At 40.2% G+C, this 13,812-nt stretch overlaps 2 protein-coding genes across 2 annotated transcripts in view; one reads left to right on the forward strand and one right to left on the reverse strand.

Moving 5' to 3' along the window:
* The window catches only part of LOC116331839 (astrotactin-2), a 273,527-nt gene that overhangs the window by 57,224 nt on the left and 202,491 nt on the right, over nt 1–13,812 (reverse strand). The window contains exons 15-16 of the mRNA XM_039615109.1: nt 13,520–13,624; nt 12,158–12,337 (exon numbers count right to left, since the gene is read on the reverse strand). Of these exons, the coding sequence (XP_039471043.1) occupies nt 12,158–12,337; nt 13,520–13,624 (285 nt within the window). The remainder of the gene's footprint in view (nt 1–12,157; nt 12,338–13,519; nt 13,625–13,812) is intronic.
* Nucleotides 1,604–8,542, forward strand: trim32 (tripartite motif containing 32). Its single transcript, XM_031754505.2, has 2 exons — nt 1,604–1,704; nt 2,239–8,542. The coding sequence occupies exon 2, from the start codon at nt 2,251–2,253 to the stop codon at nt 4,285–4,287; it is 2,037 nt and encodes a 678-aa protein (XP_031610365.1). The 5' UTR covers nt 1,604–1,704; nt 2,239–2,250; the 3' UTR covers nt 4,288–8,542.

Below are 13,812 nucleotides of genomic sequence, written 5' to 3' on the forward strand. Positions count from 1 at the left end.
GGTGGGGCCTCCTCCAGGCTTGTTCCTGCATATCCCATTGATGTTTGACTGGTATCAGGAGAGTTTGCAGACCAGGTCAAAATCACAGACTTATGTTGCCTTAGCTGGTCGGCATTTCTGCAGAATAGGTGGGACATGACCTATGCGGCAAGCCAGTGCTGTTTTGTCTGCAACAATGGTGGCACATGTCAGAGTAATCCACATGAATGCCGGGACCCAGAACATTGTGCTGTAACTGGGTTACCAGTGGTATTCACTTCACCTGTCAGTCGTTTTAATTTTGTAGCTGATATCTGTATCGTGTGAACATTCTAAGTAGACCTATTCTGACATCAAGTGGTCACTCTGTGTAATTACTGCCTTCTTTTAAAAACAAAGCTTGTGAACACTGCTTCAGGTATGCTATGGGAGAATAGTTTTCTCAGCTACAAGTTTGGTTACTTGGTTACAAGTTAACCAGTTATCTAACTTAAAAGGGGGTAGCTTTAATGGAGAAGGATATTCTGCTAAAATGACATTGCAATAATTTTATTGTGTTTATTGCATTTTACTGTTGAATTAACAAGTTGCTGGGAGGACACATATGGTTCTCAGGTCTTTTGGAGTGAAGGGCCCACTCCTGAAGACCTTCTATGACTCTGTGGTGGCCTCAGCCATCTGTTATGGTGTGGTCTGCTGGGGTGGCAACATCTCTGCCGGGGACAGGAAGAGACTGAACAGGCTGATCCGCAGGGCCAGCTCTGTTCTAGGATGCCCTCTGGACCTAGTGAAAGTGGTGAGTGACAGGAGAATGGTGTGGCTAAGCTGTCATCCCTGTTGGACAACATCTCCCACCCCATGCAGGAGACTCTAACAGCACTGAGCAGCTCCTTCAGTGGCAGGCTGCGGCACCCACAATGTGGGACGGAGAGATTTCGCTGGTCTTTCCTCCCCACTGCTGTCAGACTCCACAACAAAGACTTTACAGCTGATCAAACACACAAACCCACACATGTGCAATACTCTTTTTCTGACAAAGTTGTATTTTTACTCAGTTGTATATAGCATTTGTATTCTATTTTTATCCTATTGTATATAGTATTTTATTTTATTCTACTCTATTCTGTACAGTTGTGTACAGTATCTTATTCTTATTCTATTCAAGTGTTCTCTAATTTTGCTATATAACTTTGCACTGTCCACTTTCTGATGTAACAAAACAAATTTCCCACGTGTGGGACTAATAAAGGTTATCTTATCTTATCTTATCTTATCTTATCTTATCTTATCTTATTTTATGAATGCATCTAATTGCATTTACATCACACCTAAACATGCAATGCTTACTCTTGCTTTTTGCCTCTGTGTTTATTCACTGCATATACCAATCTTACCAAACCAATAGAATTTTGTATAAAAAACAAACAAACATTTGGTATAGAGTTGCATTTCTTTTGGGAATTTCTGAGGTCATCCACGTCACTAGGTGGCGCTGTCATGAAAAACACAGCTCTAGTAACCCTGAAAAACTGCGCTCTCCGTTTACTAAACGGCAGCCAATCAAAACAACCGTAGGGCTCGCCTCTGTGCGTATTGCGTAACATCCCGGTTGTGTGTGCGTGACGTCGTCAGCACTGCAGTCTTTACTAGCAGCTGCATAGCAGAAAGATACAGAACGCCCCACAACAGCGCTGCACTTTCAACCAGCAAAACAGTGAATTGAAGGTAATGTTTCAAAGCAGAAATGCCTCGAGAGACTCTTACGACGAGTCGCCTTTCTTACGTTTGAATGCACGCCCTTCAAAGTCAGTACTGTCGTTGAATAACACTGCTGTTTATGTGCAGGGCTAAGGGCATTTGTCGTATTGTGGTGAGGCCTACGGTTTACTTTTCGTTTGTAAGTCTGGACTGCAGTGTCAACCTACTGTAAAACAACAAGTTAGCATTATCTTGGTGTAGGTTATAACCTAGTACTCCCGTTTGTCATTAGCATGACACGGTGTGTCTCTTAGCTTGCTGATACACGCCATCACTCACCATATGTCGGTTTTCAGTAGCTCCTCGTCATTGAACTGTGTCTACCTAACCGTTAATGTTGATCTAATCTGCTCTGTTATCTAGCATCTTCCTTAAACTTGACCTGGCAAATAAGCGTGGCTGCATCCTGTGTTTATTTTTTGAATATCTGTTAGTTTCGTCTGCTTCTGTGTTACACAGTGTGGCATAGTGTTACAGAACTTTTCATTTCTTCCATTTAAGGTGAGGACCACAATGGCAGCTGCTTTTGACCCAGATCTAATGAGGGAGGTTCTCGAATGCCCTATCTGCCTGGAAACCTACAACCAGGAACAAATGAGACCCAAGCTCCTGCAGTGTGGTCACACAGTGTGCCGGCAGTGTCTGGAGAAGCTGTTGGCCAATACTATCAATGGTGTCCGCTGCCCCTTTTGTAGCAAGGTCTCCCGTATGAGCAGCATCTCCCAGTTGGCCGACAATCTCACTGTGCTCAAGATTCTCGATTGCACTATGTCCTGCAGTGCTGCCGCCGCCGCCCTAATGTGCAAATCCTGCTGCAATCGCCTGCCGCGACAGTACTGCCATGATTGTGCCTCAGTTCTCTGTGAGCTCTGCAAAGGAGAGGGCCACCTGCATGAAGGACATTCAGTCCAGCCGATAAGGGTGGCTGCTGAACAGCGTCGTAAGGACCTGGGTGGTAAACTGGAGGCTCTCCGTGATGTTATAGGAGAAATTCAGAAGAAAAAGACAGTAATTGAAAACATTTCCAAGTCCTTGAGACTAAAGTACCGAACAATACAGCAGGACTACACTACAGCTGAGCTACGTCTTCAAGAGGAGCTCAGCAGGTCTCGAAGGACATTCAGGACTTCCATGGCAGAAGTAGAAAAGCTCAATGCGCAGGTCCTGGAGGAGCAGACGTATCTTCTTAACATTGCAGAGGTCAAAGTGGTGTCACGCTGTGATTATCTGACAATGCGAGCAAGACAAAGTGACATTGCCCTGCTAAAAGACGATGGCGGAGACAGTGATGACGAGGAACTGGATCTGAGGAGCAGTTTACCCGCAACCTTTCAACTGCAACAGCCAGAGCTGATCAGAACAGAGCAGTCTAAACCTCTAGAAGTGGGCCAGCTGACCACAAGAACTTACACCATCAATACAGATGATGAGGAGAGTGGGTTAGAAATTGCACTTGAAAGTGATGTAGAGGGGGCAGGAGCTACAGGAGGTGAAGTGGTGGCTCCAGTGGATCTTTACCGAGACATTGACATGGTTGCAGCTGTGGAGGAGGCAGTGTGTGGTTCTCCAAGCAGCTTTAAATCAAAGTCTATGGATGCAGGAGGAGGTTCACCTGGAACGGCGCGGGCAAGTTCAGGGCCCCCAGTCTGCCAGTTTGTGAAGAAGATGGGCTCCAAGGGAACTCTACCTGGGAGTTTCAATCTGCCTGTCAGCATCTGTGTGACCCCTCAAGGTGAGGTACTGGTGGCTGATCGTGGGAACTTCCGTATCCAGATTTTTAATCGGAAAGGCTTCCAACGTGAAATTCGGCGCAGCGCTAGTAGCATTGACAACTTTGTCCTGAGCTTCCTGGGGGCTGATTTGCCTAACCTCATCCCCTTATCTATTGCTGTGACTGCACAAGGCTTGATTGGTGTCACTGACAACTACGATAACTCAGTTAAAGTTTACACCATGGATGGACACTGTGTGGCCTGCCACAAGAACCAACTGATTAAACCCTGGGGTATTACTGCCATGCCATCAGGCCAGTTTGTGGTGTCAGATGTCGAAGGTGGCAAGCTGTGGTGTATAGCGGTGGACCGCAACGTAGGTGTGGTCAGCTACAACAGACTATGCTCTGCTGTACGGCCAAAGTTTGTGACATGTGATGCAGCTGGAACGGTTTATTTTACCCAGGGCTTGGCCCTGAACTTTGAGAAACGCCAGAATGAGCCCCACCTGGAGGGTGGCTTTTCCATTGGCTCGGTGGGTACTGATGGCCAGCTTGGCAAACAGCTCAGCCATTTCTTCTCGGAGACGGAAGACTTCCGCTGTATCACTGGCATGTGTGTGGATTCCAATGGAGATTTGCTGGTTACAGACAGTGGCAGGAAAGAAATCCTCCAGTTTCCAAAAGAAGGTGGATACAATATTTTAATCCAGGAAGGGCTGACCTGTCCTGTGGGAGTGGCCACTACCCAGAAAGGACAGCTGCTAGTGCTGGATTGTTGGGACCACTGTGTTAAAGTCTACACATACATTCAGAGGAGGCATTCCTCTACTTCTTAGAAGAACAACAAAGTGTAATTGCACATGAGCATCAGAGTAAGTCTTGAAGTAAAGAAGTTTGGAAAAGGAAGAAACATACTCTTATTTAACACTCTTTAATTTAGCTGCAGTCCAGTCAGTTCTCACTGTAGCTCTCATTTGGGTTATTAAATCAGTAGTTCAGTCAATTCAATTCAGGTTCAGGTTATAGTCTACTGGGTTTTATCTTGAGTAACTCAAGTTGAATCCGTTTCTTATAATGCAGGGATGTCAAACTCATTTTACATTGTGGGCCACATACACGTACAGCCCACTTTGATCTTAAGTGGGCCAGACCGGTGAAACTCCCCTTTCTGATAGTGTTTAATCACACATTTAGTCCCTGAGATATTTCAGTATAAAGAAACAAGTGCAATTTCAAGAATAAATCCGTTTTTCTACACAATATAGAAATGTTGCTTTGGGCTTAAATTGTAGGAAGTAAATGTGTAAAATTACAAAAAAAATATAAAAATAAATGTATTTTCATTAATTGACAGAATGTCTTTTTTTTAATGCTGAACTGACTGTAAAAATAGTAGATGGTGAAAAAAACAGGAGCTTTCTCTTATTTAATGGTTTACTTGTGTTTATTTACTTTGGTGAAGTATGAACGATCAGTGAGGAGGTCAGTAGGAAAAGCTGTAAAACTTGTGAAAATATAGTTAAGTTTAAAATTTATGCCCTCCTTCACAATTTCCAAAGCCATCCAGTGGGCCAGGTTGGACATTTTGGCGGGCTGATTCTGGCCACTGGGCCTTATATTGGTCTAGTGGATCTGATCATGCAAACTTTTTAAGATTAAACACACTGGCATGGTGTCTCTTTAGAATAAGCCTAAGATGCAACTGATTTTTAAGTTACTGAGGCACTGATTTTTTTTTTTTTCTTCCTTCCTTCCCCTTTTAATGGCTGCTGTACTGAACAATCAGTCTGACCTTTGCTAAACATGTATTTACATTAAATAAAGCATAAGGCTTTGAGCCTGTGAAGCACTTTATCGATACATCACTGTTTTCTTGTGTTAGGTTTAAGTAGCACACACTAACATTGATGTCGCTGAATGCAGCTGGCAGCTTTAATGTTTACTGCACAGTTAGCTCATAGCATAACCGAGTACCAGCATTCATTAAATTGCATTCAGTAACATTCAGGGAACATTAAATTTAAAACATTAAGGTGTGGACTGAAAAGAGTCCAAACTCCAATATTATGTGCTGTGGTGGAACTATTAAACCGTAATAGGGATACTTAATGGAATTTTGTTTATCTTTTCAATTCATGTTTTAGGAAACTTATGTAGGACTGTAAAGGTGAAAAACAGAACATTACTACATCTTTCAAAGTTCATTTAAGGGTAGCCTTGTTAATACAATCAATAGCACTTTTTATTTTGTTGACCACATTATCATTTTTTCTGTGGGACTTTGAGAGCACATTATTATCTTTTTGTTGCGGTATTAAAGTTCTATCCGTCAATCTTGTACACATCGTGCCCAAACATGAGACAACAGTTGAGAACATTCTGGAGCAGTCGTTAGGCTTTACTGACATTTTTCAAGCAACTGTCACTAAAATTCACAGCCTGAGCTGCATACATTTCTCTCTGTAGATTTCACATTTGTACATTTTTGTAATTTTCTTCCAGTGACTTTCCAGCCATGGCCTAACCACAATATCACTGAAATACAGACAGATGTAGCATAAAATTCTGTTATCTGCTTCAGATGATATTCCAGCTGTTTATCTCACTCATAGATTTTACCTCGGTTTTAGCTCTTTGTTTTCCTTTGTTTGGTTTTTGCTTCACCTGGTAGTTTTAGTCTAGTAGGATGAAAAACACAGTAGCTTTTCTTTTTCTTACACAGAGCTGTTCCCATTATGAACAAAGCAGAAATGTTCTAAGGGGTAGGATGACCTTTGTAGTTTGGAAAGTGTTTAAAAGTGAAAAGCTCTGAGGGGTGTACTCAGAAGTGAGAGTAATGGCTTAGCAAGCTGTGTTGAAGCTTAAAGTCAGAGTTTTCAGTGTCACAAAGGTGACTTTCTTTTTACCTGGCTTACTCACCGTGGTAACCTATGCTAAACACATAACCTTGTCAGGAGCAATTTATGTTTAGTTTCAGTTGAAAATCAGCTTGAAGCACCATGTTCTCACTGATTCTTTAATTAATACCATGTGTTAAGTACTGTACAGATTCTCTGCTGGAGTAATATGTTTTATATATGCAACTTGTTAAGCCGTACCTCACTGAAACCACTGAATGCTGTAAAATTCCAAAAGCACAAACTGTTCATTGTATTGTCACTGGAATTCGTATGCATTCAGTTGGTGATGCAGAAAATGTATAGATGTTTTTGTGCATGATTCTTATCTGCTGCTAAGTCTGTTTTACATTGCTGGAGCTGCTAGAACACAAAATGGAAAATCGATCAGACCATTTGTCACCAAGAATACGTATTCAATCAGTAAAATGAATTTCACTTTGAGCTGGCAAAAACAAAAGCAAGTTCTCTATGTGCTTTAGTAGGCTATGTGACAGCAGCATTTAATGTTTAAATGTATCTGGTTTAAACTTTCAGAGCTCTGATATGCAGACCTTGCGTCAGAAATTAACGGCAGCATTAAAACAAATATATTATCAAGCCAGGTTTAATCATTGCGTGCACTAAATCATCAGATTGTTTTTCATCTATTAAGAGGTGGCACTCGCGGGGATCATTTTATGCGGAAGCAGAGTCATATAACACGTGAAACACCCCGTTTTGTGTTTGAGTGTGCTCGGAGCCTGAATCAGAAAGCCTTTCTTAACAGAAAGTTGATAACCACTATCGTGATACCCATTATCTCCAACTGGGGTTTAAGGTTTTGTCATGCCAGCTAATATAAAGCAAGCCTGGCTATGTTGAACTTCCTTTGTAGTATACACCCGAGTTCTGTTCGCTAAAAAAAGTACCTACAGCTGCATCAAATGCAGCCACGTCTAAAGGATATATACTATACTACCATCGCTAACACTAAACCGCTGCAACACTCATGTCACAGACAAGACAGACTTCTAAAAATACAAATGTTTACAAACTTTGTACAAACCTGACATGCTCCATGGCATTGTTTCTTAATGCTTGCCTACTGGTTTCAAAATCTTTGTAGGAATCATAGCTGGCAGGAGCAATTGGAGTAGCACTGCAAGGATAATGATGATTGAAAACTCCAGCATCCTACCCCACACCTGAGTTTGTGAAACTGTGTTGGTTCCCTGTTGCTTTGTATTCTCCAGGTTTTCGTTCAATATGAGATAGCTTGCAACCGGAGTTCTCAGTTGTTGGTAGATAGGACAACAGCCATATGTAATATTTTGCTATTTAATGCACAGTGTCTCCATTCTGGTCTCCCATCAATTTGTAATTTATTGGTACACCATTTGAATTTATTTAATTTCTGAATTTAATGGTGGTGTGAGAAAGCTGATGCTTTTAGGATAAATAAAAAGTATTTTTTGTTTTTCAAAGAGAGGGATTGGCGGGTGGGACGGGGCAGACTGCAGACTCACTCTGTTTTAGCCTTAAAAATATTTTATTTCACAAAGCTGACCTTAACTCTGCACTGGAGCCCTATTAAGCAGCATGAGAATCAAACTGTGTAATAACCAATACATGTTTTTAATATTGCTACATAAGCAAAGAGGAGAAGAAAGTTGAACTGAAGTATCCTATCAAGTCTATCACACTCATATATTTGTGCTGTTACATTTTGGGTGATGTATTTACTTTATTTTTGGGCCATGCGTTACCATAGCACTGATTGATTAAAGACTCTCATCTGCATGTCATCCTTGCCATAAATTCTTTTAGTGCTGTACATTAAAGAGATCAATAAAATGTAGTAATTACTGGACATATTCAAGCTGTTTAAAGTAACACAAAAAATGCATAAAATGCCAGAAAAATCAAGTGTCCTTGTGTCAGTGTGGTAAACATCAAATTATCTCACATTGTCTCATCTTAATAATATTGTTATGTTTTTGGAGAAAGGTTATTTCCTTGCATATTTATTCAGTAATTCTACTAGGTTGTTATATTGCATTTTGTCAATGAACCAAAAACCAGTGACTTTTAAATTATGTTGTTGAAGGCTATGAATTTTACAGTGTGTTGAGCACATTGTAGACATCTCTGTGTAGTCCAATTCCTGTTTGTATTGTTAAGAATCTGAGTGCAATAAACATTTATGAAACGAGCAGATAAAATGTCTGCAGTAGTTTCTTTTTATGTATTTTAATTGAATGTGAGTTTCTCTCTGGCTGTTATTAAAAGACAACATTTTAACCTTTTTTGTCACTGTAACTGATTAGCTGATTACTTCATTTACATATACTTAGATGCAGGTAATGGTGGTTGATGAGGACAAAAGTAGTAACACTGACAATTAGGCTATAATACAGGCAATCAACCCTATCAGTGTTTTAAGCTGTCAGAGTAATGTGGCGGGATAAAAGACACTTTATTTCTTACCTAAAATGTTGTACAAGTAAAATCTAGTTAACACTCAAGTACACACAGCTGGAAGTTATGAGACAAACTTAGATGGTGCTCCAAGTGCATCGCTGAAGAACATCACATTTTCCTCCACATTTTATGGTCTTTATTAGGCATAAATAAAGACCATAAAGTAAAATGGACATGCTTTGTTGAAAAGACTCTCATACCTCTGTGACACATATTTAGATTTGAGTTCATAAGTTTTTGGACAATAACACAATTTTCATTTTGCCACGGTATACCAGCACGGGTAATTTTATTCAATATGTGATTGAAATGCAGCTGTAATTTTAGGGGTTTAACAGAAGTACTGCATTAACCATTTTACATAATTTTTTATACTTAGTCCCCCACTTTCAGAGGCTGAAAAGTAACTGTCTCTCCATTATTCTCTCAGTGAAAAGAAAGGAGGTGATCATTAGCCCGAAGTCAGAGAAACAAAAACTTTAGGAGTGGCCAAATCAGTTTGGTGGATTTTTAAAAGAAGGATTGCACTGGCCAGCTCAGCAACACAAGGGCCCGAAAGACCTTTTGGTGATGTGAAATCAGCTGAAATCGATGGTTATAATTACTTTCCTTGGTTGATAAAAAACCCTTCACAACATCTAACCATGTCACAAACACTCTTGAGAAGTAAAGGTAGCATTATCAAAGTCTACAATCAAGAAACACCTTTATAAATGGCAATACAGAGGATGTATAAAAACATACAAATTATTGGTTATATTCATGAACAGGAAGGTCCAAAAAGGCGCTTCTCAGTTCTGATGAAACAGAATAATGAAGCCAAGATTAACTTGTACCAGAACAATAGGAGAGAAAAGCATGGAGAGTGAGAGAAACATCTCATGATCTGATGACCATAAAATATCTGTCAAACATGATGAAGGCAGAGCTGTAGAATAGGCCTGTATGGCTGCCGGTGGAACAGGGTCATTCGTGCTTATTAATGATATGACTCCTGATGGAAGTAGCGGGATGAACTGTTAAGTGTACAGAGCTACAGTGGGGGAAGTAATTATTGATCCCATGCTGAATTTGTAAGTTTGCACTCTTATAAAGAGATGAACAATCTCAAATTTTTATTATAATTTAATTTTAATGGAGAGAGATTAACCAACAATCTGGAAAATATAGCTTACATAAAAGTTGGAAATTTATCTGTATGTCACTGAGCACTTCAAGAAAAACATTACTTAGTGCTTGTTGGAGAAATCCTTGTTGACCAGCACAGCAGTAAGACATATCTTGTAGTTGGTCATCAGGTTTTCAAACATCCTAGGAGGGATTTTTCATTGTTCTTTACAGAAATTCTCTAAATCAGGGGTGTTAAATATAAGGCCCAGAATCGGCCCAGAAAAGACTCGCTGCCAAGTGGGCTGACCCCACTAAGAAAATGTAAACGAGTGCATTTATTTTTTCCTATTGATAGACCCCCACTCCCCAATGCCATCCATAATACACCAAAGTACAAGGACATTTCCTGTGAATCAATGAAAACTTTATATTCTAAATTTATAATTAAAGGACAGTGAGCAATTACCTGCCAGAACCTTTTTCTGTAATTTTACACATTTATCATATCACTGGGCCACCTCTCATCAGCTGTATGCAGCCTGTGATGTTTGACATTGAGTTTGGCATGTCTACTCTAAATCCTTGAGGTTTCGTGGCTTAGTAAGTCGAAGCTTCAGCTCCCTCCACAGACTTTCTACAGTACTAAATTCTGGACACTGGCTAGCCCACTCTATGAAGTTATGTGCTTCTTCTTTAGCCACTCCTTTGTTGCCTTAGTGGTTTGTCTTGGGTTGGAAGCCCGATCCACAACCCATTTTCAGTGTTCTGGTAGAAGTAAAGACGTTCTCATCCAAGACTGTGTTCTTTGGGCCTTTTGTCTTCCTCCAAACACAATGGGTCAAGCTGATGCCAAAGAGCTTGATTTTGGTTTCATCTATCCACACCGCTGGTAAACTTAAGATGGACCTGTACTTGTGCCTTCTTAAGTAGGGGGATCTTGCAAGTAGTGCAAGATTTTAGTCCATTGAGGCATAGTATGTTACCAGTCGTGTTCTTGGTGAATGCGGTCCCACATGCCTTCAGATAATTAACTGCTCCTGTGTAGTTTTAGGCTGATCCACCACTTATCTCTTAATCATCCTCACTGCATGAGGCATGATCTTGCATGGAACACCAGACCAAGGGCGACTGATGGTCACACATACAGAGCCTATGGGAGCCAGAATTCTGGCAGAGTTGTATCAAATACTTATTTCATTCAATGATATGCGAATCAGTTTCTAACTTTTATATTTTTTTTCTGGATTTTTAATTTGATATTCTGTCTCCATTAAAATGAAACCAACACAAAAACAAGAGACTGTTCATTTCTTTGTAAGTGAGCAAACTTACAAATTCAGCAGGGGGCCAGTGATACTCACTGTTATAATGATACTTCCCACTAAATACTCTCTGTCCTGATTAAGACAAATGCTGGAAGCTGATCGGACAGCGGTTCATGACCAGTATAATACTGCAAAAACAACCCAAGAGATTTTCAAGGCAAGAAATATTGGGATATAAAAATGTATAAAATGGCTTTAATTCCTGAACAGTTAATGCAATACTTTTATTAAACCCATTTGAATTAAAGCTGCAAGCCTCCACTTCAATCACATTTGGCTGTTTGATTTAAAATCCACTGTAATAGTGTACAGAGGAAAAATTCTTTCACTGTCCAAATGCTTATGGACTTATCCACTATAAACCTTGCTAGAACTGGAAAAAAACACTGTTTTGTTATATCACTCTTTGTAAGGGGGAGGGGGGGATGTTCAGCAGTCGACCTCTGTGACCCAGAATTTTGTCTTCTTTTTATTTGTAGAGCCAATAAACCTCACTGGTCACACAAACTAAATATCACTATTTGGGATCACTAAAGAGGTTAACAAAAAACACAGTTAAAAAAGCAACAGCATTGCAAATGCCAGATGATGGATGCTTTTAAATTAACACAGTTATCTTGAATTCAAGTAATTTAACCGAAGGCTGATTTAATTAAGGACGGGCTCTTTATACACAAGTTAAGTTTCTATATTCAGATAAAGTTTAGACCCACGTTTCTGTTAACACTAGGGCTTAGTTTAACTCTGTTCACACCACAGGTTCACCCTTTATTAAAACATGGTGTCCTTTTTGTAACTATAAGTTATCTAAATTATCCCTGTGTTGTATATGTGGCAGGCATTCTCATATATTACTCCAGAATTCAGCAAAGATATTTTGGGCTTTAATTGCTAACTGTTAGCATACTCACCTTTCTGGTACTGCAGCCAGAGCTGCTGCTGGGCCTTCTTGCTGGGGAAGTAAATGCTGCAGCTGAGCTCAGAGCCATACAGGGCTTCAGACACATAATGGCTGCCATACTGCTGAAGAAAAGCCAGCAGCTCGTCACGTGTGCTCTCTGTTGACAGTGTCTTCAGCACCTTAGAAAAGCCTAAAAAGTCAAGGACGAGATGAGTGAATTCTTGTCCAAATAGGTGAAAAGGATAGACTGGCCAGTCACAATATTAAAACTACCTGCCTAACATTGTATAGGTCCTTTTTGTGCAACCAAAGGAAGTCTGACCTGTCAAAGCATAAACTCCACAAGGCCTTTAAAGGGGCTCTGAGGTATGACACACAAAGCAGATCCTTTAAGCCCTGTAAGCTGTGAGGTGCAAGGTTTTTTTTTCAGCACAAACCACATATGCTTTTAAAGCTCATGGTATTGTTACCTATTATAGAAACTACACAGCTGCAGAGAAGGGGCTGTGTGGATTGCAACAATGCCTGGTGAGTGCTGCATGTCAAAGTAACATCCACATAATTGCCAGACCCAAGGCTTTCCAGCAGAACACTGGCCAGAGCATCATTCTACCTGCCTCAGCTTGCTTTCCTGCTGTAGTGCATCTTGCTGCCATCTGTTCCCCACGCAAACAACGTGGGCACACACACACACACACACACACACACACACACACACACGCACACACACACTCCTCTGTCTACATGGACACCCCAGGCTACTTTCTTTCACTGCTCCATTGTTCAATTCTAACACTCACATGTCCATTGTAGACACTTCAGCTGCAGGCATTCTGAGCAGCCCGTGAGTATGCAGCCACACAAGCAGCAACCTTCACTGCAATGTGTTTTATGACACTTTTCTGTCATAGCCAGCATTAAGGTTTGTAGCAATTTGTGGAATCAGACCACACGGGATAGCCTTCACTCATCACACATATTAATGAACCTTAGGCTATTTCACTGGTTGTCCTTCCTTTAAACAATGCACGTGGGAAACATTACATGAGCCATTTTGTACATCCTCTGATCTGGTGTTCTAGCCATCACAATTTAGTCCATGTCAAGTTGCTCTGATTCTTACAATTGGCCATTTCTTTCCAAAAAATCAATGTTAAAACATTTTTTCTACTTGATGTCTAATATATCCCACCATTTGACAGGTTCCATTAAAAATATAAAATATAATAAATATAAATATTTATTACCAAATAACGATCCCAAAAGATACCTCAACTAATAGCTAGGTGATAGCATTGAAAACATGCTCTTATTGATCAGTTTCTTATATTCTGATGGCAGGTGATCAGAGTTTTATTATTCAGACACTGACCTGTAGCCAGGGTAATAGAGCTGAGTTTGACTTTGTACAGATTGCTGCGCACTCTCCACTGCTGAACCATAGGGTATCCAACAGCCTCGCTGAACTGGGCATCCCCTAAGGAAAAAAAATGTGAACAAACCGGTGAATATAAGACAAAAAGATATCAAAAAGTTAACAGCTACAACAAATTTAAAACTAATTATAAATCTCAGAATTATGAAGACATGCTGAAATTCAAAATAAAATGAACAAATTAAATCTATCATTTCATTTGTACAGTTTATTGCACAACCATTGTTATC

The sequence above is a fragment of the Oreochromis aureus genome, linkage group 7 (genome assembly GCF_013358895.1).
Source record: "Oreochromis aureus strain Israel breed Guangdong linkage group 7, ZZ_aureus, whole genome shotgun sequence".
Taxonomy (NCBI): domain Eukaryota; kingdom Metazoa; phylum Chordata; class Actinopteri; order Cichliformes; family Cichlidae; genus Oreochromis; species Oreochromis aureus.

Bases quoted from the DNA above. Each gene is read 5' to 3' on its own strand.
- trim32 (XM_031754505.2), top strand. From the start codon at position 2,251: ATGGCAGCTGCTTTTGACCCAGATCTAATGAGGGAGGTTCTCGAATGC.